A 26,414-nucleotide genomic window follows, 5' to 3' on the forward strand; every position below is an offset into this window, starting at 1 on the left:
TTAGTGCTGTCAATCGATTTAAAAAAATCAATCAGATTAAGTACGCTCTAGCTCTGTGATTAATCACGATTAATGGTTTCAAAAACGTACATAGAACATGCTTATAAATGTGCATATGAAGTTGTCTGTTTTCCAGGTTTTCATATTCAGGAAGGTTTAAAAGAAATGTTAATTTAGAAATATTAACTACAAACCGCTTGTGATTTGATGGAAGGTTCCAAACTTCTATCGCATTGATTTGTTTAAAAGCGAAATATGCTGCTGAGTTCATCACTCCGACTCTCCTTGCTGTCGTCTTTTCACTCGCGTCTGCCACTCTCCTTGTTTGACCGCAGTAGAAGACCGTGTGATGTGCGTCTTTGATCTCGGTAACTCTCTGCTGAAGCGAGGCTTTAGGTCAAAATAGGTCAATGTTAACGCGTTAAACGTTTTTAGATTAATTGCATGCGTTTGACAACCAATTGTAATGTCAGTTGACATCCCTAATTAAGGCATACTAGACTTTTGAGCATGTTTTCTATAATCTATCTCCATAATTCATGAAGAAAAAGAATGATAAACTGAAACTAAAATTTCACTGTTTTGGAGTGAGATTGAAACTTTGCTTCCATTTCTCACTCTGCTCAGCTAAAGCACAAATACTATTTTCACGCATTGATGTTTTTGCTGGATTAGATTGGAAAAAGACGTATCTGAATTACTGAAATGAATAGGCCAATGGTATTGTGATTTCCTGAAATGCACATAGTTTAAAAAAAGGGGCCCCAAGTTAAAGTCTGCCTATGGCCCCATCCAGTCTTGGACCGGCTCTGCTCACCATCACCGCATCAACCTCTCCTAAAAACTTGACTCCAGCCAATGATCTTTCTCGGAGTTTGTGTTGCCCTCATCATGATGCGCTGGCTCGCCCTCTCGCTGTCTCACTAGAAAGAAAAAAAATAAAAAAATCCTGAGGAATAAAAAGGTCTCTTTGTTGAAGCCAGAAACCATTCACTCACCAGCTCGCTCTGCGAAGAGGAGCAGCAGCAGGAGCCGGAGCCGCGCAGCCTTCCCTGGGGCGTATATTTCGGTTTCTCGGGCATTTGAGCAGAAGGATTCCGGTCCGGCTGATGAAACCTGCCCCTCGCCTCGCTGCCCACCTCCGGAGAATGTCTCGGACCGCCAGGACGGCCGCAGCGTGAACTCCGCCGCGCGCATCAACTTCTCACCGGGGAGCGACGGCACGCGCGGACCCGCCGGCGAATTAAAGTTAACGAAGATCGAGAAAACTAGTTGGAGTTGTCGCCTGAAAATACGAGATTACCCGCCGGGTTTTGGTCGGATTTCTGAATCAGGACGGCTGTTCACCAGGATAACAGGTTCTCAGGAGCGCACCCTTTAATATTTGAAGGCTGAAATTCGTTATTTATTTGTCACTTTTTTTCTCTGTCTCTGCCTGGATTTTATTTCGGACTCCTGATAATCACCTAAATCTGCACCACGCGCGACTTTTTTCACCCCCACCATCCGTCCTCCCTCCAGTCCGGAGAGAATGAGGTGTCGCTGGGTGAAGCATGAGCCGTCAGAGGATCAGTCATAAGCGGCTGTCTCTGCTATGGAAGGGGCTGGCGGTCCTCAGCCTGTGGCTATGCTGCGGCTGGACCTCCGGGGTGGCCGGCCAGGGCGAAGGCGTCCCCGGCTCCCTGGAGTGGCTGCTGTCGGATAAAGGACCCTTCCACCGGTCGCTGGAGTTCCAGGAGGCGCTGGAGAGATACCAGCAGGGCTTCAGCACTCGGTATAAAATCTATAGGTAAGAAGACCCCCATTCTGTAGGAGGTTTAGTTTGGGGTAGCATTTTGCTAAGAATAACAGACGCAGGGGCACTTCCAGAAAGTTTTAAAAGGGCGAGCAGATGGGGGCCACTTTTTATCCACCAAAGTAATTAAATTTATATTGCCGTTTTTAGTTGTACTGTCCAGTCAAAACGCCTTTTAAGCCCAGGGGGTAAACTGTAATTGACACCACGACCTTCCTATTCCTAAAATGACTCTATTCAGCTATAGGGTGAGTGAGGTGCATTCAAAATGGGTACACTAAATAAATAAATCAGAATTATTCAAAATATTTAAATAAATAAATATCACACTCACCAGTGACAGTTCTAGATTAAGTTTACCAACATAAAACAAAAGAATTAAACCAGCAGGTCAATACTTCATTGTTTGATATATTAATTGATTTGTTAAATGAAATGTGTGTTCTCAGTATGGCTTAAACTTAAAGTGCAACATCTTGATTTTTAATTTATTGCTAAAGTAAAACAGTGAAGGTAAGAAAAAACTAACTGGTCCAAAAAAACAAAACAATTAGCTATATACGGCTGAAGAATAAAACTATAACAATATATATCAAGATAGACACATGATCAATATCAATAGATAATATGTCTGACAGAATTTTCAATATTCGATATGTAGAATCGAGCCATAACTGCACAGCATTCTGGGGGATGAAGGCAGAGAAAAGGCTTTATCCAGTTAACCTGTCATGCCGGGTAAGCAAGGTGAATGGCATCAACTAACTCACTCAGTTTGGGTACCTAGCAACGACCTATTGAGTAACTTGCGCAGCAGCAGTTTCATGTTTTGCAACTGAACCTCAATGACTTAAAAAAATAAAAACAAAACTGTAGATAAAATGGGAAAGGTCATGCCACCAGTTTGGCAATATTTCACATATTTAAAACTAAAAACTAACAAATAGTTATCAATTTTGACTGATATGAAGTGCTTATATTGTTGTATGTTTTTCAGCCATCGTCCATTGTATCATCCAGCCCTATAGCTATGGTTTCTGTGTCAGTGAATATCATCTTGGTTGCCATAACAGAGCCCAGTGCCAGTTCTGACAAGGGCGCTAGCCCCTGTTCGCCCCCCGTCTAGAACCGCTCATGTCACCGATTGAAACTTCTTCTATTCTTCAGTGAATTCATATTTAAATATGTATTAATGTATGAACAGGGGTGCCATTTATGGAGGGGGGCAAAACCAAAAGAATTTCTGTCATATTTTTAGGGAAGGAATACGTAAATAAATATTTATCTTTTATTGAATTCATATTCAATAAAGGATATATCAGACTACGTTTTGAAAGTTTTTAAGTTGACAGTGAGATTTTTATTATCTATTTTGGGAGGAGATTTTAATCTCAGGGTTCTACATCTAAACCACCAAAAGTCAAACCAGGATTTCATTAGCATCCGCTACCAAATAACTGAAAAAAAAAATTAGATTCTGCATATTTTCTAGCCAAGTGGGGCAAGTGGGAGTGCTAGCAAATTTAAAGGGGTGACTATTACCTCTCCAGGCCTCACTTTAGCCCCCTGCCTCCACTGATCTGAGCCCCAGAACATTTTATCAGCATAAACTAACCAGCGTCATGTTTGCAGTTAAACCTTGCATTGCCTCACAGGTATCGACGACCGCATCAAATTAGCAGACGAGCAAAGCCGAAGGACAACTGGAGCGATTCAAAGTGCGTCTTTGCTTCCGTCGTTAAGTATTTCGACCGCAGTCTCCCCCCACCCCCCCCACCCAGACTCGTTCCCTCGGATTAGGACTCTGGAATATTTCGGGGCTGCTTCTTGTGAATGACCTCTGCTGCAGGAGAGCAGGAGTTAATCCCCTTACAGTGCACGGAGCGCTGCATCCTTTCTGCCACTTCCTGCAGCTGCATTAGCAGAAGCTACTGCCACCTTTGTCTAACTGTTCCTCACAAGCATTCCTGTGTATGCAGCTGTTAGGAGCTCGTCGAAGCGTGCGCCTCATATCCCCCCATCTGTCAGCATTTAGGCTGCGCGCAGAGGCAAATAAGCCGGTCTGAATCCTCTTCGTGATTTAACATGTTCACACATATTCTCCCTGCTCTCACAGTCCTGTGGGGTTCGGTTGGAGAATAGAATGCTTCTTTTCTGCGGGTGACCACTGCCAAGGGTTTAACCAAGCGGAAAAAATATTTAGCGGGCGTCTTGCAGGCGAATAAATCAATTTCTCCATTTTCCTATCTCAGGAATCTTTTTTTTTTTTTAGGGCTCTGCTGCTAATCATTTATCGAGACCAGCATTGTTTGTTATTTTGTTTTTCCTGACGAGTCCGCCGCATCAGCTTTCTCTGGAGTCCCCTGACTTCACGCCTCTCCTCTTCCGAAATTAGTGAATAATCGGAGATAATTACAGAAGATGCTGACTGCCTGAGCTGTCGGAGGCGACCGGCATCGGTAATGGCCTGCTGCCACCGTTCTTCCTAAAGGGTTTTTTTAAAACGACAAGCTCAAGTCCCATTTTCTCACATTTCTGACCCGACGGCCACTTGGAGGGATTATGGATTAAGCATTTTAAGCCTGACAGCAACATAAAATACAACTTCTACACAGCTCTGCATTCAAAACATCCATCAATGGGTCGTCTACTGGAAAAAGATTCCCACATCTCTGTCCTGAAGGCTCAACACAACAAAACATAGAACACCATAGAAAAGGATGGGCAGCATTTGTTAAAATTCATTCATTATTTATTATTTTTTTGCTGTTGGAGCATTTAGAAAGCCTTTCATTTCAGCACATTTAATCAAATAGAGAAACAAATTCCACTTTGAGAAGTAATTGTTTGAACAGGATTACAGGAGGCATATTTATAAGTACATCTAAAAATCCATCCGTCCGTCCATCCATTTTCTAACACCCTTGTCCCTAATGGGGTCAGGAGGAGTGCTGGTCTATCTCAGCGAACATTTCGGACAAGAGGCAGGTACACCCTGGACAGGTCGCCAGTCTGTCGCAGGGCAACACAGAGACAGACAGGACACACAACCATACACACACACACTCACACCTAGGGAGAAATTAGAGAGACCAATTAACCTGACAGTCATGGTTTTTGGACTGTGGGAGGAAGCCGGAGCACCCGGAGAGAATCCACCATGCACAGGGAGAACATGCAAACTCCGTGCAGAAAGACCCCGGGCCGGGAATCGAACACAGGACCTTCTTGCTGCAAGGCAACAGTGCTACCAACTGGGCCACTGTGCATCTAAAAATCCATTTGTAATTATAATAATAATAAAAAAAACATAATTTAAGTTGGATAGAGTTTCTAAGAACTTCTCAGTGACCGTGTTTTCTTCAAGATTCTTCGATGCACATCTTGAAGTATCGTATTATATTGAACTTTCTCAATATGGTAAAAAATGGATTTTTTACGCTAGCTTGAGGCGGATTTGGGCTTTTCTGTAAAAGAGTTAATGCGCTAAAGTGGAACTGGAAACATTTTCTGAATGAGGAAACTTACCCATGCATCAATGTGTCAATGCCTTACTAGAGGCACAAAACTCGGAAACATTTACAAGTGAAAACCCTTTTTGTTTTACAGCCATATGTAGCATCAACGTCTGACAGAATTATGTTGTGCATATCCTGGTTGATTTGTTTCACACCAGAAGATGAAAACACAACTAATTCATATTTCCTTTCTTTCTTTTTTAAAAGTTCACTTGAAATTCACATGACAGTTTATGGAAATATACAGAATGATATTTGGCTTCTTGTTTCTCTCAGGTATAAATATACAACATTACATGCAAACACAAAAGCCTGTTAGCTTTAGTTGCTGGTCATTAGGCTTCATAAGTTGAGCCACATGCGTAAACATCACTATTGTAAGGAAGACGAAGAAAATCTCCACAACAGGGTTTGAGAACAGGAACATCTTTGAGTCACCACATTCCCATAACAACCATTACGTTCTACCAAAAAGTTGACTGGATTCTTCTTCTATTATTACAATTTTAAACTTATGGTGGTTGCTTAACTCTACTAGGATTTTAACTGGGACTTTCGGCATTGACCACACGAGACTAGAAAATCAAACTTTTCAAAAACAAACAGCTAAAGCGGGTTTGGAGTGAAACAAAGGATTAGTTATCTCATGCCCAAAATATGGTAAAGGAACTGTGAGCCTGTTTCCTTTTCCAAAAGCTTTCGAACCCTTGTTAGAATGCATGGCAACAAAGACTCTTAAAGAAAGTCTTTTTTTTTCCACCAGGAAAGTGATTCAAGCTTCTTTGAAGTCTTCTCTGGAAATTTCAACTTTGACTGATTCCGATTTTTATTTTCTGTAGACTGCAACACCTAAAAGAGAAACAATGTGGTGCCGGTTCCTTGATGAAGGTAGTAGTTTTAAACCCAAAAGAAAAAGAAGGAACTACAGTAGTATTTGTGTGGTTTAGAGACCATGAAACTTGAGAGTCCCTCTAAAACCATGTCCGACTTCATATTTTAATATTTGAAACATATAATATGTGTTACTATGCTTTATTGCGCACAACAGATACCATCTTAGTGCTTCTACAGAAGCTAGCATCTACAGTCTTCTGAGTTTGGATGTTGAGCCAATCAGTGCCAAGGAAAATGAGTGGCACTCTAGGATTGGCTGCTTTGCAAACACCAGTTAGTAGTTTGCTCCTTGGTTTTTCAGCTTACCAAGTTGGATTTTCTTTGAAATATTTTAGATTTGCTCCATGTAACTAAAATAACTGAACAATCTATTTTTCTGTGAATAATTTGGAGTTCTGTTCCACAGAAAAATCTACTAGCAGGTGAATCTGTTAATACTCAACCATGAATAGGTGCCAGTCTTTATTTATGCGTGCCCTACCTTTTCTGAAGCCTCAGAAAGTGCATCAAGGTTAGCGCTGTTAGTTGATGCATTTGCAAACTGTAAGTGACTGGAGTTCTTAGATTTGATGCATTTCCAGTGTTTCTCAATCAGAGCTATTAAGGGAAAATTGGCCGATTTCACTCTCTTGCTGTTTGACTGGTGCATGTCCACCCAAATCAACACGGAAAGGGTTTAACAGACACAAAATCGACCGTTGCCTAAGTGCTACCCTGTTGGAAAAATACGTTACTGCCGACATGGGCCACCAATAATTGTTCAAGCTGTGATTTTGTGAAAAGCAATTATTTCTTAATATGGGATCCTTCCCATGTAGTCAAATTAAATGTTCAAAATTTTCTCCCAAAATATATTCATCGAGCGATTACAAAACTGTAATAAAAGTTGAACATATATTGAGGTGCTAGTTAAAGCAGCAGTGATGCCTGAGATGATTTCTCTACAGCCTCCTAAGCAGCCCAAGGGTTTGGAGTGCAGTTCTACCCCTCTGACCTCTGTAATAGGCCAAACTCCACAGTGAACGTAACGTAGCTGTCAGTCATGTGGCAGCATGTGATTAAGCCGTCAGTTTGCTCCCCCACAGCGGCGCATTTCAAACAATTTTCCTCCAATTCCAAAAAGTTTTCTGTATCATGGCTGATTGCCTTCTGTGCACACACCGCGGCTTCCTGTTTACCCAGAGCTCCACCTCCTGTCACCTCTGCTGTTGGCCACACGCTGAGGGAATAGCTGCAGGCTCAACCGCCATCTGTCCAGCAGAGATGGACGCTCATCCTGTCCTATTGTTATGATGATTGCTTGTAATGACACACTCCACACCGTCCCAGTTCACCAATTATCTCTTGTTCTTCTCGTGGCACTGATATAATGGCCTCCTGAGAGGAGCGGGTGGGGTGTGTATGTGGAAGAGCAGGCAGCGCTTTGGGAAAGGTACACTAACCGACCGAGCGAGGGGTTAACGAGTATCTGGAGTTCAACAAGGAGTTTGTCTTAAGGCCACGAGATAACAAACACGATGTGAGACGCTGTGAGAGTTTGGTGTTGTGGATTTTTTTTTTTTTTTGCTGGGAGTTTTGCATTGCAGTAAGCTTTGTTTTCTCTATGTCTTTTTTTTTAAAGCTAAAGTTCTGCACAGTAAATCACGTAAAATATTTCCCCACTGGGCTGCTGGTGCTCTTTGCAAAGACAGCAGCCATTTCTGAGATATACAGCCATGGACAAGTCAGCCGGCAATCCTGATAAATGCGTAAAAAGCCCTGACATAATTTTAGCTTTTATTGCATTTGGATAAATTCATTCTGAATAAAATCCAGCCTTTTATTTCAGTATGCTTACCATATTTTAAGAATTTATTGGTTTTAGCACAATCCCAGGTTGCACAATTATTGATAGCAATATCCTTTAACCTTCCTGCGCTCATAAGAGATGGGGTCATTTGGACCCCCCAAGCTTTTTACTTTGTGCGCGGTCAGGCGGGGTCACACTGACTCCACAAATGTTTTTTGTGTGTGTATGTGTGTGTGTTGTTTCGGGAACTGAAAGACTAATGAGATTTATGGGTGAATGCAACTTGGGAAGAAGAAATATCCAGTCTCAATGCCACTTGACACGCTATTAGCTTCCATTTGCAAAGCAGCCAATCCAGGAGAGTCAATCATTTCCATTACTCCCAAAAGTGGAGACAAGGAAGAATCTAGAGACATTAGATACTGCGGTAGACATTTTCTACTTTGCAAATTAATGCAAGTTAGGATATACATAGTTTTTATCTATGAACATACGCAGTCTTTGGAGGGGGTCACGAGTATTTGCAGATTTTAGCAATTCACAGGTGGCTGTGGTTCCCAACACCCACGAATACTTAACCTGGTGTTAACCTGAAAACAGGCCCCTTGTTGTTGCTTTGTTTCATCCAGAGGTTCTGGTCTCTTGCCTATTGAGAAACAATTGCTTCCTGGAAGCATGGAAATGTTAATTCAATATTTGGAAGCGTGGCCAACACGGACTGAACGTCTTCGCCAAGCCAATGTCCAATGGCAGCTGTAGTTTAGGTTCCATTGGTAAAACTACAGGCAGACTACAATTATAATACAGCACAACAAATTGACAGCATCCTTCACAACTTGTCCTTTTGTTCATTGATTGGCTGAAATTCTACTGGAGAAATCCAATTCAATGGGAAAAGCACAGATTGAACTGTGTAGCGAGATTTGAATCAATTGTAATTGCAAAGGAAGGCAGTGGCCAGGCTAACAATATGGCACGTTCACTGTTTACATTTAATGAGCATCAATCAAGGCCTTCAACATGTCAGATCCACCACTCTGTACAGGGCAAGATACATTATTGGACTTCAAACTTGGATGCTTCTGAACAGGGCAGTTTTTAACAGGATCACCGGATGCTGTTGCTATATGATTCCAGGCTGGTGGCATTGGATTATCCTCATCTGATTTATCTTAGAAAACTATTGGTCAGCAGTATCTGATGCCGATAGTAAGACATTGTGACAATGCGCAGCAGCCTTTCTCGGATTTAAAATACTGAATGTATTTGTACAGAGTTTTTACATTTCTCTGGAGCTGTAGGTCTTACATTCCACCCATACTGGTATTAAAAAGTCTTAAACTTGAGTTATTGAAAATGTGTGTAAAATGGTTTGCTGCGTCTTAGTACCTCAGCTACAATGTTCTGACCAAAGCTCAAGAGTTCTAATTAAAGTCCCAGTTAAGTTTACCCAGCTCTACTTTAATGTTTGTGATGGTAGGACCAAAAGTGCCTTTTTTATAGCTTCAGACCCAAATTGGCTTTTAGCTTGTAGATATCTTCTAGCGGTTGCTATGGAGACTTGGTGACACTCTTAAGATTTGGAGAGTTTTCTTACCTGCTCACTGTACATGGTAGCAAGATAAATATGGGTTGTTGCCCAGTCTGTGGCTAAATGTATTTCCAAATGGGAAAAGACAGACATGAATTAATTTAAAAAGTTCCCCCTTGTAAAGCCTGACCAACTTTAAAAGTAGCATATTAATTTAAAATTTACTTACCTGTATATTTTGAAGGAGTTAGGGTACTAGTAATTGTGGAACCGGGTAAAAGTTCTTTTTTTTTTTTTTACATTATTTATGAATATGACATTTATTGCCAGGTGAATTAATATAGTTTCTACAGTTTCCATCTGTCAGATTATTTTAATACATAAGGTAAGGTAGTATTAACAGAGATTTGTGCAGAGAATAATAATGAGGAGAGTTTAGCTGAGGCTATTTGCTGCCATTAGTCCATAATATACTGCAATATTCTAGTATTTTAGTTGAGAGAACATACAGTGACTGAAAAATGAAAGAAGTTCAATCAAAAAGGAGCTCCTCTGTGCTAAATATTAAGTTGACTGCGGTCTCTTTTACTCAGTGCATGAAAGATATGAGGAAATATTCATCTCAAAGTAAAGCTGAAATGAGGACTTTACTAGTTGAACTGCAGTAGCCAAATAAAACACGTCGACGCGCTGCATTTAAAAGATTTGGAGAGTTTAATTTATCTTCTGAATGTCAGCTCATCCCATGGTGCTCAGCTTGTTCAATAACCAAACGTCAAATTAACGACATGGCAGCTGCTATAAAACATCTTTTCATTTGGCTGCTTCTTTATAGTTTAATTATGTTCCCTTTTTACTACTAGAATTATGCAGCTATGTCACAAAGACATAAGACAACATAAACACGACTTAAAATACTGAAAAAGGAAGGTATTAATGTACCGCAGCCAATGTCCAATTTTTGTTACAAGAAAAAAAGCATTTGAATAAAACAAGCAGCATTTTTATTATGTATTTAGGCATAGTAAGAGTACTACCTACAGAGGTTTTAGTAATCTTCCTTAATAGAGTAGCAGAGTTCCATTGTTGGCCGTAAGTACAGTAACAAACACATTTTATTCAATTAAAGTCTTAATTTGACTTTAATTGAAGAAATGAAATTCTATCATTTCTGCTAACTGTGAGATGATTGCTGTCTGAAGCGACGAAGGCAGATGACTGATTCCAATGAACAATATTTAGAAATTGGCTCAGCTCATCGTCAGTGTCCTACGCATATTGGTCTATTTTCTCTCTGGCTGATATGGCCGAAGCAGACGTCTGTTTTTCCTTCAGGGACTCTACGGATCTGATAGTGGAGATATTCCAGTTTCCTCTTCAGATCTTTGGTGATTTTCTCAAGCATTCATGTTTTACCAGCCTGTTTGAAACCTGGCTTTGCCCAGACTTGGCTTTGTAAATTACTTCTATAAAGAAATGTAGACTTATATGTCAGGTAGTACATTGACCTTTCTCTAGTAAACACATAAGTGAAGGTTGTTTGCAACCACAAAAGAAGAAATCCTCTGGCTTCTCTAATTCACACCAGTGATTAGCCAACTGGACACTGAAAATTCCAATATTTTTCCACCATACATAAGCTCTGTTGGGTAGCACTAGACAACAACACTGTTCAGTGTTGGCGCTTTGACTGAGGGAAGTAAATTCAAAGTTAGCTATTTTCAGTAGCAGTGAATTCAGAGGAAAAGCATTTTTAAGGAACGTTTAAGGAACGATTTTAAGTAAAGCGTTGTGACTGTGCAAAATGTAATCTTGTTTAAAGGTGGGGTATTATGTATTTTCCAGGCATTTGTTCACCTTAACTGTCAATTGTCATGAAATGTATGTATCAAAAATAACTCAAAAGACATTTGACTTCACATCACAGCTGTATCTGACGCCTTTGAAATTGGGCTCTGTCTCTTTAAGAACCTCCTACCGTTTCCGACACTCCAGCTTCTTTATGCCATCAATGCCGTTTACAGCCATTCTTCATAGGAGTTTGTATAATGAGCTCAGCAGATGCGCAGTTCCACTAGGTATTTGCTATTTGCTGACCACACCCACACTAAACCCCTCCCACTCATCTCCTCACTTGACCACGCCCCTTAGAGTCTCTTGGCACCGCCCACTTTGGTGGGAATTTTTCTAAATGTTCCCGTATTGGGGATATGGATCACATCACTCATCAGATTTAATTAATCAATTAATCAAGTTTATTTGTGTAGCGCAACTCAGCAACAAGACAGTTCAAAGTGCTTTAAAAACACAAAGTCAACAACTGAAGTATTACATTTTGTCAAGTGCCAACATTACATATCAGGATATTGATTAATGTGTCATTCATAATGTTTCAAAGGTTTTTAGCCTAGGTTAGTTTAGTTCCACTATTAGGATGTAGCAGAGCTAGTAATGTCATTACTTAATGATTTTGCAACCACGCCATCACTTTGCCTTCTAGAACATTGTTACATTAAATAATAAGCTTCAGCATCAAAGAGAGCCTGAATACGTGACGTTGCCAATATTTATGGTAATCAAAGCAATTCTTGCAATATTGATGCTGTTCACAGGGCTGATACAAACCAACATGGCTCTATGCCAAAAGAATAATTGTACTTGCCCCCTAAACGCAATATCTTAATAATTTCCCTACAACTTCTATCTAGCTTTTACAATAACTGGAATGAAATCTTTTACATCTCTGTGGAGGGATTTTGACCCAGAGTTCTTTGCAGAAATGATTTAATCCACATTCCAGTGGAGGAGCGGGTGTGAGTGTTTCGTTACTGCGGCGATGCTGCTGGAAGAAATGCGACAGTTTGGGTAAATATAAATGGCTCCGTTTGTATCGATTTGGACGCAATTGAGTATGTTTGAATAATTCATTTTTCTTGTATCGATTGTATTGAGATAGCGATTATTCTGACAAGCGTCAGTCAAGCAGCTGACGCCTGATTCATCCTTTATCTCAACTTACTGGAATCCCAACGTCTCAGAAATGCTTTTGTAAAACTTTCAAAGCCTTTTTTTTTTGTCTATAGTTAGATTTTGTTTGAGTGACTTCCTGCTCTGGTAGTAATCAGTGAAACTAAAACTGGGCAATACGTTTTTCACACAGACTTTCAAGGAGGTAAATTCTTTTTTTCAGCACATGAATTTCAGCGTATGAAGTTCTGTGTTGTTTTTTTTTATATATATATAAAAAGCTCAGAGTTTGTTTCTTACAGTAAATAGTAAAGCTTTTTATTCAGTTTTCTTTCCAGTTCAGCGGGATGCGATGGAGTTTTGCTGTCAGCTCGACCTGCACCTTTGCCTGCCGGTGTGTTTTCATCTTTGCTGGAGTTCACCAGAGTTTGCTCTGCTTATAGGAGCGACTTCAGTCGTTTCCAGCAGGCATAGCTGCAAATGGTGGCAGCAGCCGAGCAAGGAGGCTCAATCCAGTCTGGGTTTATTTTCTCTGTGTGTAAATCGACTTTTCAACTCAGCTGCTCGTGTGAATCATAACGTAACTAAGCAAAACATTAGATTCGGGGTGTTCTGCCTTGAATAAGTTTTCATAGCCCCTGGAATATGGCATCAGATTTCTGTTTTCTTCTGTTTATTGGTCTATCATGTAAAACCCCAATAAAATAGCATCAGGTTTATACAACGGAGCATCAGGGCCATACTAAGACAAACAAAGTAAAGTTAGCATAATACGAGAATAAAGTTGTACACGAATAAAGTCATAATATCAGGACTTTATTCTTTTCGTAATACGACTTACTTAATTCTCTAATCACTTCAACTTTATTCTTGTGCGACTTTTTTCTCGTAATGTTACGACTTTGTTCTTGTAATATAGCAAAACTAAAGTAATTCGAGAATAATGTCATATTACAAGAAAGCAGTTGCAATATTACACTTTATTCTTGCAATATTACACTTTATTCTTGCAATATTACAATTTATTCTTGCAATGTTACGACTTTATTCTTGGAACATTACAACTTTCTTCTCGTACTTACACCACTCTTATAATGTTTCACGAAATTTCGCAGTATTGTGACTTTATTCTCATGATACTGCATCTTTATTCTCGTAATAATACAACTTGATTCTCTTAAGTTTATGTCATTTTTCTTGTAATTTAGTTTTTGGGTTTTTTTCTTAGCGTTGCCCTAACACGTTCCATTGTTAGTGGTTGTAACATTGCAAAAGTATGAAACAGCAAAATGCTGCAGTACACCTTAATACATCATACCTGAATGCTGTGTGTTCTCAGGGAGTTTGGTCGATGGAAAGTAAACAGCCTGGCGGTGGAGAAGCGGGACAGTTTTGGTGGCAGCGGCGGTCTGGCTTTGCCCCTCGACCCCGACCTGATGCACACCATCCGCCAGCTGGGGAGGCGGCCCACCCTCCAGATGATTACAGAGAGTCTAATCAAGAAGTATGGCACCCACCTCCTGCTCTCCGCCACCCTGGGAGGTACTGAGAGCGCTTCACTGCAGGCCTGATTCCCACGGCTGCTAACGGGATTTTCTTCTGCTTCTCCAGCTCTGATTAAACCGTCTGCTGCCCGCCAAGCAACAAAGCACATGATTTTTTTTAATTCCCCATAAGGATGTTGTTTGGCAAAAACATCCAATCACTTGGTTTAACATACAACAAATACATTAGAGGAAACAGTGTTTGTGTGGTGATCTTTTTGGAAATGCTTTCGTTCAAAGCACCATTCTCATAATGACCTTATTTTTGTCTTTACTTTTTTTCCCCCATCAGAACATTTTGCATTATAAAACAGCACAATAGAGAAGAATTTAAACTAAATAAATACAAATCAAGTAGAACATTTTGAGGTTGAGTGGGAGATTTAAGAAACCAAAAATACCAATGATGACCAGGCAGAATTTTTAACTATTTATGAAAACATTTGGTATATCATAATAATATAAAATGTCTTCTATTCTTATTTTGTAAGGTATAATAAAAATGCCTAGAATTATTGTAATTCAACAACGTGCACCTAGGTAAGTGACCCAGGCAGATGCAGGTGTCTGAATATATTTTTTCAATATAGCTAATTATTTAGCAATATTCTCTTGTGACCCTTAATCACCAAACAAAACAAACAAAAGGAGCACTATTTTTCAGCTGCTGGAATAAATCTTATTTATTTTTTCTGGTTACAGTCAGTTTGTTATTTTTTATTTTTTTAGTGTACTGTATATTTTTTGTAATATTGTGTAAAGTGACAGAAATTTGCTGTCAATCAACTTCCTGTACGCTGCTCAATGTGCTAATGGTGGAAGACCAACATCCTGTTACAGGAAATTGTTTATCCACTGTCATTAGTGGCTATGCTAGCTAGCGTTAGCATTCATAGCAGGATATGTTGTGGTGAACAAGCTGTAGCTTAGCAAAGAGCAAACAGGATGAAGTGAGCATAAGAGTGATTGACAGCGCTAAGACCCTCCCCTTGGTCTGATTGGTTGTTTCTGACTGAGTGGGGATTTCACAGATTATCTGTCTTATACTGTCCCAACATAATGATGAAAAATGTTGTTGGTTAATAGAAGTGACATACTGCAGCTTTAATCTAAGACAAAACAATCTTCTTTTTATTAACGTATTGCGTCACATTGGGACTTTTTAGTGTTTTAGATTCCAAAGTGTTGTTTAACTCAAACACTACATATTTTTTCTATTTTGTGTTTGTTTTTTTCCTGTGGTCGGTTGGCAACTATGTTTATACCTTAACAGACAGTTTATTTGCTTTAAAAACCAAAGTCTGCAGGAAAGTCAGACGCTGTTTTGCCACAGAGCAAAAACTTCAAGGATAAGCCCACACCCACAGGAATAAAAGAAATTTATATTAGCAGTTATTTTTTCTGGGCATGTTTCCTGAGCAGGAGTTCCTGATACTGAAAACCAGACAGAAAATAAAAAGCTGTTTTGAGGAGACGGTGCAGCCGGTGGTGTAATCACCAATCAGGAGACTCGAGTGTCAACGGCAGCTGCAGACTCACTTGCACTAACAAACTTATTCATAGCTGTTCATTTATGTTGCACTGTTGTTGCCAACGTGTGTTCTCATGGAAACCGCAAATTTAAATTCACATCCGAGAACAGGAAAACTCGCATCACAAAGTGAACGAGTTGGATCCTTGACACTAGAACCATTTCTGCCCATCTTCCCTCTAATTTAAACACTTATTTTTAATCTGAAAAACCTCATGACGCCACGTTTGGAATGGTAGTTTTCATTGTGCAAGCATTGTCATTCTGTGCAGTCCCATAACCTGCAGTATTTTGTTTATCTAGGAGATGTAAGCAGATGCTGGATCTATACATGAGGGTCAGATAGTGGAGACCCCAGAAAATTCTCCTGGGGTGACCAGACACCAGGCCAGTAAAATATTTGTAGGATGACACGACAACAAGAATATTATGTACATATTTTAGTTCTGTCAATCAATTAACAAAAACGATCAGATTAATCACACTAGCACTGTGATTCATAAATAAGCTAGAAATATAAATGTGCAGCTTTTCAAAGAAAATGTTTAAGAAAACTGTTTTATTGTCGCCAACCAAACATATCTGAAGGAAGGTTTAAAACAAGTCACTTTGTTTCAAACCTTTCTGTAGAAATGTTAAAGGGGCAGCATTATGTGTTTTCCAGTCACGTAGTGCCATTTTATAGCACAATGAAGTTACTATGTCATCTTCAGTTGTTGGTATATATTGTACGCTGTATGTATCAAATATGGCTTTAAAAAAATTTGCCATCATAATTTAACGCCTTGAAATTGGGTCTGTGTCTCTTTAAGAAACTCCTGCTTTTTCTGAAACTCCGCTTTCTGGAAGTAAACACAACATGACTCCCCTATTAACCCTTTCACAACATTTTTAGACAGCATTTTACTGAGAAGTAGCTGATATAATGAGCTCAGCTCCACCAGGCGTTTGCTAATTGTTCCTGGCTAGTCTGAAGGAGCTGAGTGGGAGAGATGCAGGGGTGGGGAGCTCTGTGAGGCAGAGCTTAGAAACTGCAGCTCTTTGAAGGAGCTTCATTTTAGAAGGTGGCAATAGGTCCACCAAGACGTTTTGCACAACTGAATGGTTGCCATGGGGATTAAAGGATTTTTCAAACACGCATGAAAGAGTCTAGGCAACAACATTATTACATGAAGTAAAGCTCAAAAAAGTTGATTTTACATAATCTTGCTTCTTTAACAATAAACAGCGTGTGCTTCGGTTGAAGGATAAATCATTGTTGTAATATCTACATACTAACCTGGTTTTATCAAAACTTCCATTAGGTGTATTTTAAAGTTAAATTTGCTTATTTTTTGTTTGCATTATTTTTCTTTTTTTTTTCCAAGGTGGCCATGGCCCCCTCGTATCCACCCCTCGTATTAACCCCTCGCGTTCACCCCTCGGGTGCACCACTAGGGTTTGGAAAAAGTTTCCTTTTTTTGGTATTGAATATCTGTCACATCCAGCGGAGATCACCCAAGTTAAAGAAAAATCAATGCATTTACTCAACAAATACTGCATTATGGATAGCTAAGTGATTAAAGAGAGATAGAAAGACTCAGCCAGCGGGTAGTGAGTGCTCTGGACTTCAAGCTTTTGTTCTGAGGTGTGAGACTGACTGAGAAGAACATGAAATTCCTTCAGTATGTCTTGTTTTTCTGATCCATTCATGCAGATGCATATTTTAAACACAAAAGAACTAAATCTGACTGAAGAAGAAAGGTTTCAAGTCTCCCAACTGTTGTCTCAAAGTGTATCAGGCCTGATCTGAGATCTGTATTGTTTTCTTTAGATTTTATTTTCTGTCCATTATGATTAAGATAATCACGATCATTAGGGTAACTTCATTAGCGACCCCAAATAACCTCTATTTATTCATGAGGAGTCTAATAGATGCAGAGACCTTGTTTGTGTCTCTTCCTCCAATCATCCAAGCCATCAGTTCCTCCACAACACTTAATCACCACTGCGCTGTTCTATCTGAAAAGATCCTAATGAAAGGTGATTAGCGCTGCTCCGTCTGAGCTAATGAACCGCTCTGTCTGACTGTCACCAGGGGAGGAGTCTCTGACAATATTTGTGGACAAAAGGAAGTTGAGCCTGGAGTCATCGCCCGTGGGGGCCGACGGCGGCGGCGGTAGGGGCTCCAACACGACGGGAGCGGTGACTCTGGAGGCCCTTCACCAGCTGGCCGCTTCCTACTTCACGGACAGAGAGAGCACCCTGCGCAGGCTCCACCACCTGCAAATAGCCTCCACCGCCATACGGGTAGGTGAGAGTACGAGAAGCACACATGCGGGAAATGAGACCGCCTCGTAGTCGGCGCCTGAAGGCAGCCGTGTTGCTCCCCCCCTGCCTGGCGGTCTGTTAGCCTCCAGCATTCTCACCAGGGAACGGCCGCATATAAAATGTTGATACTGAGCCGGATTCTCTTTTTTATTTTCAAGGTGGGGTTCTGAAACCTATTCAGAGTAAGAGAAACAAATTATTCAGGCAGGAAAAATATTACTTCAGAACTGATAGATAAATACATATAATATCATTGAATCAAGTTTATTTTTACAGCACATTTCAGCGAAAAGGCAGATCGAAGTGCTTCAACATGATAAAAACACAAAAGCGAAAAGTAATAAAAATGTCATACAGACAACAATTGAGAAACCTCTTACAGACATTGTTGAGTCCCATCCTCAAACTCATCATTACATATCAAATATGTTGGTCAATGTTTTATTTATTATGGTTCAGAAGCAACTCTAACCAGGTGGGTTTTTACCCTTGATTTAATGGAGCTCAGTGTTTCAGCTGTTGTGCAGTTTTCTGGGATTTTGTTTCAGAGTTGTGGTGCATAGATATCAAATTCTGCTTCTCCATGTTTGGTTCTGGTTCTGTGGATGCAGAGCAGATCAGAACCAGAAGACCTGAGAGGTCTGGAAGGTTGATACAACAACAGCAGATCTTTAATTTATTGTGGTGCAAAACCGTTCGGTGATTTATAAGCTAATAAGGTCTATTCTCTGAGCTACAGGGAGCCAGTTGAAGGACTTTAAAACTAAAAACACAAAAACTGTGAGGTGCTCTCTCTTCCTGGTTTTAGTCATAATGCCAGCTGCAGGGTTCTGGATGAGGCAGATCTGTGAAGACACTGTTGCAGTAATCAATGTGACTAAAGATAAACGCATGGATGAGTTTCTTTAGATCTTGCAGACTTTGTAACAAAAGTCAGATTAGAGTTCATCATTCCACCCAGGTTTCGGGTCTGATCTCTAGTTTCCAGATGCAGTAATTGAAGCTGTGCTTTGACTCCGGATGGTTCCTCTTTAGAGTAAGAGATAATAACTTCAGTTTTGTTTCCATTCAGCTGGAGAAAGTTATGGCACCTCCACACATCTATCTATTCTGTAAGCATCTATTCAGTGGATGGGTTCAGCGAGGTAGAGTTATGGATCATTTGCATAGTTATGGTAGCTAATCTTATTTCTTGTTACAATCTGAGTTAGTGGGAGCATATAGGTATTGAATAAGAGCGATCCTACGATTGAGCCTTGGGGTACCTCGGATCAGACTTGAAATCCCTGTTCTTTATGAAAGAACCAGTTGAGTACCGGACCAGAGAGTCCTACCCAACTCTCCATTCATTTCAATAATATGTCATGGTCAATAATTTTGCTGATGAATGGAAGATCAGAGATTGACCTGTAATTAAGCAGTACTGATTTGTCCAGATTGTTCTTGTGAGTTTACTATTTCAGTCAGATCAGATGCAGTGACAAGCAGAACCTTCTTAAGGAAAGTTGTGGGTATGATAAAGATGTACGATGAGTGAAACTGACCCACTGTGAGCCAATATAACCACCACAAATTACTAGCTAACCTTTGACTCAGAACTCAATTTATTAACCCCAAAAAATATGTCAGTAATAGATACTGACATGTTTATTAATGTCCTAAATGTTCAGCCAATCAGATCACGCCCAAAGGCACAGAGCTCCATTTTGTATGAATTCATAACAGGGATTTGTTAGAAGAAAACTAAATGGTAATATGTTCATTTTCTCTATGTTTCTGAAATTACAGTATCAATATTTTAGAGTAGCTTGAAATCTCATTTTAATTTTAGATTTAAAAAAATGTTTTTGCTATTGGCAGTATTTCCAGATCTATGAGGGAAAAAAAACAAACACTCCTTTTGTCAATAAACTGATAAGTAAAAAATGATCTCCCTTTTGGTTAACATTAGAGCTTTGTTTTGCAAAATCACAGCAACCTGCCACAAACACACCATAAGAGACAATGTATAAAACAAGGATTTTTTTATTTTTTTACCCCAAGCAATCAGATGAAAAAATGTGATTAGGATTTTTCTGTGATAAATCGGCTCTCATTTTTCTGCAGTTTCTTACTTTGACACCACAACGGGAAAAATAATAATTACCACCAGAAAGCTCCCTGTACAGCCCTCACATTAAAATGGGTGGAATTAATTTTCTGGAGTAAAACACCAGAACAAGTTATTAATTCCATAAACTGGGGCAAAGATTAGTCCTGCTGCTAATTGTCTTCTTCTGCTAAAGTCTTTATTTCTGCGCTTTAATAATCACCTCTAAGACACAAGCCTCAGGAGGTTACATGAAATCCTATTGGTTATCTGGCCTTGGATTTTTAGAGAGCATTCTTAGATTTATAGAGTTACTATGTGGAATTCAAAGGTCAAAGGGTAAATATGGAGGGCTGGAGTTTGATTTTGCAGAAGCAGAGATAAAAAAGACTGCAAGGTTTTGGTTTTTCTGTGTATTAATTTAGGTTTCTGTGTTCAGTTGAGTCTCCGTGTTGCCCTGTCTACCCCTTGATCGTCCCCAGCTGCCCCTCATTTCCCCTGATTACTTTCCTTGTGTATTTAATCCCACCTGTGTCTGTGTTTCCTTGTCGGGTCCTCGTCTATTGTCATTGTCTTAGCCAGCGCTACCTGTGCTACCTGTGTTGCGTTTCTTGTCTCTGAGTTCATCAGTGCTGCCTGACCTTCTGCTTTCCTGCGAGAACCTTGATTAAATCATTCATTTTCTCCATAACCTGGATCCTGCGCTTCCATCCTTTCCAACCACAAATCATGACAAAAACAGATTCTGATTCAAACCTGCTAAACACAAAAATCATTTTAGCAATTCCATCCACGTATTATGGAGACTTATTAAAAAAAAAATCTTTGGTTTAGATAAAAGAGAAAGAGATTTACAGTCGTCACGGTGAAGTTCAGTGGGTCACGATGTTGGGTGCATACCTTCCAATAACACCAGAGCCTGTTTAAAATGCCCGGGTTGTTGTGTGCAGAGGAACATGACTAGGAAGCAAGATAATAGTGGTGAATATTGAAATCTGGATGCATCTTTTGTTATGCGCGACATTGCAGAGTCAGCAGTTTGTGGAACCACCTTTAGGTCCGACCACAAGCCAGGATGCGTCTCTAGCATACAGCGTATGGACCCACATTTTTCTCCATTCTTTTCTGAATAGTTTACACACAGCCAGAATGAACAAACGGCATCTATGAAAAACAATTTTCAGGTCTTCTCACAGTTTCTGACTAGAATCTAAACTTTGAATGGGCCACGGTAACACATGGCGGTACTTTGGTCCAGTCAGTTGTAGCTCTGGAGGAAGACTTAGGATCAACAATAGCTGCGTTTTAATTACAAATGTGCACAGATCATTTTCTATATTCCACTTATGTCGAAAAAACCCACAATTGCGCCATTTCTGTGCTTGTTCACGCGACAAGTCATTAAAAAAAATCATACCAGCAACGGATGTAAACTGTTACATGAGAGAGTATTAAAAATTCAGTCATGAGACTGCAGCCTCAGGCACCTGTCTACCCAGGTCTTATGGTATTTGTGGTTTTTTTTCTTTTTTTGTGTGGGCTATTTCCATGTGCTTCAGTATGATGACAATAAAGGCTGATCCTGTGTGATTCCCGTAATCTATCAGCCATCAGAGGAAATGTCGGGGTCTCATTCAAGTATTAGAGCGACAATTCCCTTATATTTGGGAGGGGTGTTTTGTTGGAAGTTGTAGCTGGTGATTTTCCAGAAGAGCTGTGGATTCAACACGTTCCAATGACACAACCTTTTATTTACAGTGATGATGCTGTGAGAGAGACATTGTCCACCTTTCTCCCACTACTTGCTGTCATCTTTGTCATTGTTTCCACCAGTAGTAACATGCGGCTGTCGATCATGTGACTCGTGTGATGTGAAAAAAAAAAAAAGTGTTTCCATTGCAGTTTTGCTAAATACATCTATTTCACTACGGCCAAAAAACTACCACATCCTAAGACAGGAACCTTTTACCAAAAAAAGGCAAGTCTTTTCAAAATTGTTGTGTTTCCATTAAGCAAATTTATTTTTGTAATTACAATTTGTGCAATTTTACAGTTAATGGAAACACAGCTTGTGAAAGATCAGTACTTGTCTTCCCAACAGTCTCCCACCTTAGCTCCTGATCTCCGGCTCTTTCAGTGTTGCAACCAGCCTCTTACCTCTCAATTCTCATTATAGTTTCGGCTTTTGATAGTTTTTGCTTTTATTGTTCTTTTTTTAAATTTCACCTGCTTTGGTGGTTATTTTCATATTGTCTGACCTCACAGGAGGATTACTTTAAATTTAAGGACTCTAGGGATTCTGATTTTCTGAACTCCAAGCTAAATCAGAACAAGATGCCTCCTTTCTCCATGAAGAACATTGACAAACTACTCCACAAAATAGCAGGGATGGAAATTAATATTCATCAACTCGAAGTCATTGTGGAGCGATGATTCAAATCTGTGAAAGTACTGACTGACAGCTAACCTGTCCATGAACCTCCATGTATGTCTCTCTGCACACAGCCGTAGGAGGATTCCCTTCCTTTAGATCTGTGAAGACGTTTAGCAGGAAGAACGCTGCAATTAGACCGAGCAAGCTGACCAGCGTTATAGAAAAATACCTCTTCAACCTCAGTGGACTGAGGTCAAAACAAACAATAACAGCAATACGTCTGTAACACAGGAGTTCTGCTAAGAAATATGTTTGCTATACTTCTACAAGAATCGGAGTCCCCAAAGCACGACTCAAGTTCAAACACCAGCGAGAGGTGTGAGGCAACTCTGAGCAGTTTCCTCCTAAAAGATTCAGAAGGAGCCAGACAACACGGCAAAGGTCCTAAAAGTTGGTGATGGATCACTGAGTGGGATTAAACGATACTCTAACAAGAAAAAATACCAAAGCACACCTGATAGTCCGGTAGACTTGGTTCGGCTGGGGACCAAAATTGCAACATTTGTTAGATTTCCAGCTGCTGATATTTGCGTATGACGATAAATGTGACTTTTTGTCACTCACCACATATCAAATAAAGCATTTTTTTAATTGAATTGAATAACTTGATAGATTGATTGAATAACTTTTTAAGTATCCTTGAGGCAGCAGTGTAGCAGAAGTAAGAAATACCACCACCTTCAGGTGGAGGTTGGCATTACTTAAACCCAATGGTTTTGACCAGTTTTGCAGAATATTTTTTTGAAACTCACAATTACATATGGATAAATGAGGGGATAAATTTTGCATGAATCCTGTGAAAAACTGGAGGAACTGACTGATGTCATTTGGTAGCATACAGATATAAACTACTTTAATTTGATTGATAAGATCATATTTTGGCATCTTTAAGGTTTGTCTTATGTGTCCCTCTGGTCTCTGGTGGGCCATTTCAGCTGCGTTTCCATGACAAACATACGCAAAACTTTGCCGAAATTCTGCTATTGTCAAAAAAAGACTATTTTGCAATTGTGTTTCCATTAGATAAGAAACACAGTTACAATCTCACGTAAATAAGTCATTAATAAACATGCTCCACTTACGATCCTACTTCTTGTTTGTGGTTTTTGCCAGTAAAAAAAACAACTCATCCTTGTGGCAAAATTTTTATTAAAAATTTGGTTTTTTTTTTTAATTGCCGTGTTTCTATTAAGCAAATGTATTTTCAAAATGTCAAATTGCACATTTATACGGTGAATGGAAACACGGCAAATGATGTAATAGTCTTTCAGTGCTTCATCTAAGATATCAAGTATGTTTGTTAACATTTTCGACTAAATGCAAGCTAAATTTACTTCTTAATTGAATAAAAAAGTTTCAAAAATTGTCCGTTAAGGAAATAATAAAGTACAACATTTCCAAGGCTGCTTCCTTCCTGTACTCATCCGCAGCAAAGTTTTTATTTATGACACTTGAGAAACTTAACTGGAGGACAACTTAGACTCACAAATCCTTTAATACCAGCTCAGGGACTTTCTACCCGTAGCTTATTTAATCAGTTAGATTAAGAGCAAATGCTTATTTACAGAATTGGCCAGAAAGTTGCATCTCCTGTGACTGCAGGCGAGCACCAGACTGTCAGATCTGTTTTCCTCTTTGATGCAGTTCACGCTCCCGAAAATCTCACAGAAAGATAAAGAATTGATTGATTCCAAGCAGAATCTCTTGAATCACATCTCTGAGCCGCTGTAGCGAACATCCAGCCATATAGCGTATTAATAAACGTACGATACAAGCCTTTTTTTCTTCTTCTTCTTCTTTTTTGGAGACTTTGCCCCGCTCTGTGGCGAACTGCAATCAGGAGAGTGAGGAGGCAGAACGGCACGGCGGTTGTGTATCCTCTCGTATAAAACACCAATCATCCATTTTATCATCTGAAGTGGCTATTAGAGCGCGCGCATTAATCAGCCCGAGGGGCAAAACCTAGATGCTAAAGTGAGTGGCCACTGATGAAGACAAGTGCCCCCACCTAAAATGAGAACGTGTTAGCCTGGTTATGCATCAGTTTGATGGATTGAAGATGCCGTTCCATTCATTTCCAGCCAGCCTGACTTCCATACATTTGCCACTTTGAGGCGCGCGCCGGAGTTTAGGCAGATTGAAGATCAGTGAGAATGAGAGGAGGGAGGCGAACGCCATGTTTAACGAGGGATGTAAAGCTGCGCCTGCAACACGTGGACCTCCGTTAAAACCACGCATCAAGATGTGGGGAGAAGGACGACGGCGTATTAGATAGAAAGATGGAAAACAGAAAACCTCTGAAATTTACTTGTTTTTTTTCTAGAACAATTTTGAGCTCCAAAAGTCAAAAATGTGTTAGAGAAAACTTTTAGACTAGTCTCAGCAAATTTCTACAAAAAAACCCACAAAAATTAAAATGTCAAAAGTTTAACATTTTTGATTTTTCACTAAGTAGACTTCCAAAAGTCAAACCTTTCGGGTTTGAAATGTATGAGATTTTTGTCTCGCAAATTTGAAACTTTTCAAACTCAGAAATTTCCAGGTTTTTGGTAGAAGAATTCTGAAGTTAATTTCAAGATTTCTAAGTATTTTTTCTAGCAAAATTTAGACCCTTTTTTTGGTTCTGTCTTTTCTGAGATTAATCTAAATATTTCTGAGTTTTATTGCAGCAAATTTCCAATTTAAACGTCAGAAATTAAAAAAAAATTGTAGAAAGTTTCTGGAGATAATCTGGGTTTCTTTTCGTTTTTTTTTTTTTTTTTTTACTTTTCAATCTTGCAATTTTAATCTTCTTTTTTATGTACAATGGCTTTAATATGAGAAGTAAGAAGGATTCTGAGCATAAAAAAACACACCAAGCACTTCCTGAATTTCTGTCTTCAATGTGTCAACACTAATTCATGTCAGAAGCAGTTTCTTCACACTTGTGAATTAGTTTCAAGTTATTTGGGATGATGACTTCCTCTTTCCCTCAAAAATATTCTGTCTAGGGAAGGAAGTCTTTTTAATTAAAAGACCTTTATATTACTACTTTGATAGTGTTATTCCATTACTCATGCCTCTGAGGCGGAATATGTTTTTTTAATGTGCTAATATGTTCTCTTGACCTGCTTTAGAAGGATGAAAAGTTAAGTAAGTGTATGTTATAATTAATAAAAACTAGATGGGAATTTTCTGGGTTTTCTCCATGTCGTTTCAGGTGACTGAAACTAGAACCGGGCCTCTCGGCTGCAGCAACTATGACAATCTGGACACGGTCAGCTCCGTTCTGGTTCACAGTCCTGAAAACAAGGTTCAGCTGCAAGGTAAATGTAAAGCATGAGAGATTGTATGAGTAGCTTACACACAGCTAGCGCCACTCGGAGTTGAAAATACGTTCACAGACCATAGATGAGGCTGAGGCACTTTAGCGTGACAATGCCAGAACACATAGTATTGGAAAACACATAATATATCCCTCTTAGAAGAAAAATATGCCTATTGTGAAAGATTTATGCCGTCAGCGAAGACGCATAGAATCCATGTGCACCTAAATAGGAGCGAAATGTTACGGAGGCAAAAGTCTGGATCAGAAAGTTCAAAACGTTTCAACGCCTCCTACTGGCCTGGCATCCACACTGCATTGTTTCTGGTGCTACTGGTGTTTTTATGTAGCTCTGAACTTTTTCTCCGTTTCAAAATTCTTTTAAAGATTCAAAATCATTTTTCAGTTTCACGTTTTTTTCAGTTCTTTTTCAAATGTATTAATTTTTTAACAAACTTTAAGGCCAATGATTTAGCTCCATATATGTTGTTTAAGTGAATGCAATATGCAATTCTGATAATAAAATTGCGTATTTCTCTATGGGGTGGTTCCGAATTGTAAGTAGCCATTTGTTGCTTACTAATAAACCACCACGGCTCTAAAAAGTCTCCAAACTGCTGAAAATTTCCCACAACTCACCCAACATGTCGGAAGTTCTTTTTAACAAGATACCAGAGAAGTTGCCAGAAAGACTGGAGCAAAGACTGA

General features: G+C 39.5%; 1 protein-coding gene across 1 annotated transcript in view; it reads left to right on the plus strand.

The window, feature by feature from the left end:
* Positions 1 to 1,023: 1,023 nt before the first annotated feature.
* LOC116722306 (BMP/retinoic acid-inducible neural-specific protein 3-like) overlaps positions 1,024 to 26,414 on the plus strand; it is a 41,719-nt gene continuing 16,328 nt past the window's right edge. Inside the window, exons 1-4 of the mRNA XM_032566538.1 lie at positions 1,024 to 1,789; positions 13,834 to 14,036; positions 17,647 to 17,858; positions 25,602 to 25,707. Coding sequence (XP_032422429.1) covers positions 1,554 to 1,789; positions 13,834 to 14,036; positions 17,647 to 17,858; positions 25,602 to 25,707 — 757 coding nt within the window. The 5' untranslated portion in view covers positions 1,024 to 1,553. The remainder of the gene's footprint in view (positions 1,790 to 13,833; positions 14,037 to 17,646; positions 17,859 to 25,601; positions 25,708 to 26,414) is intronic.

This window comes from Xiphophorus hellerii, chromosome 6 (genome assembly GCF_003331165.1).
Source record: "Xiphophorus hellerii strain 12219 chromosome 6, Xiphophorus_hellerii-4.1, whole genome shotgun sequence".
Lineage (NCBI taxonomy): Eukaryota > Metazoa > Chordata > Actinopteri > Cyprinodontiformes > Poeciliidae > Xiphophorus > Xiphophorus hellerii.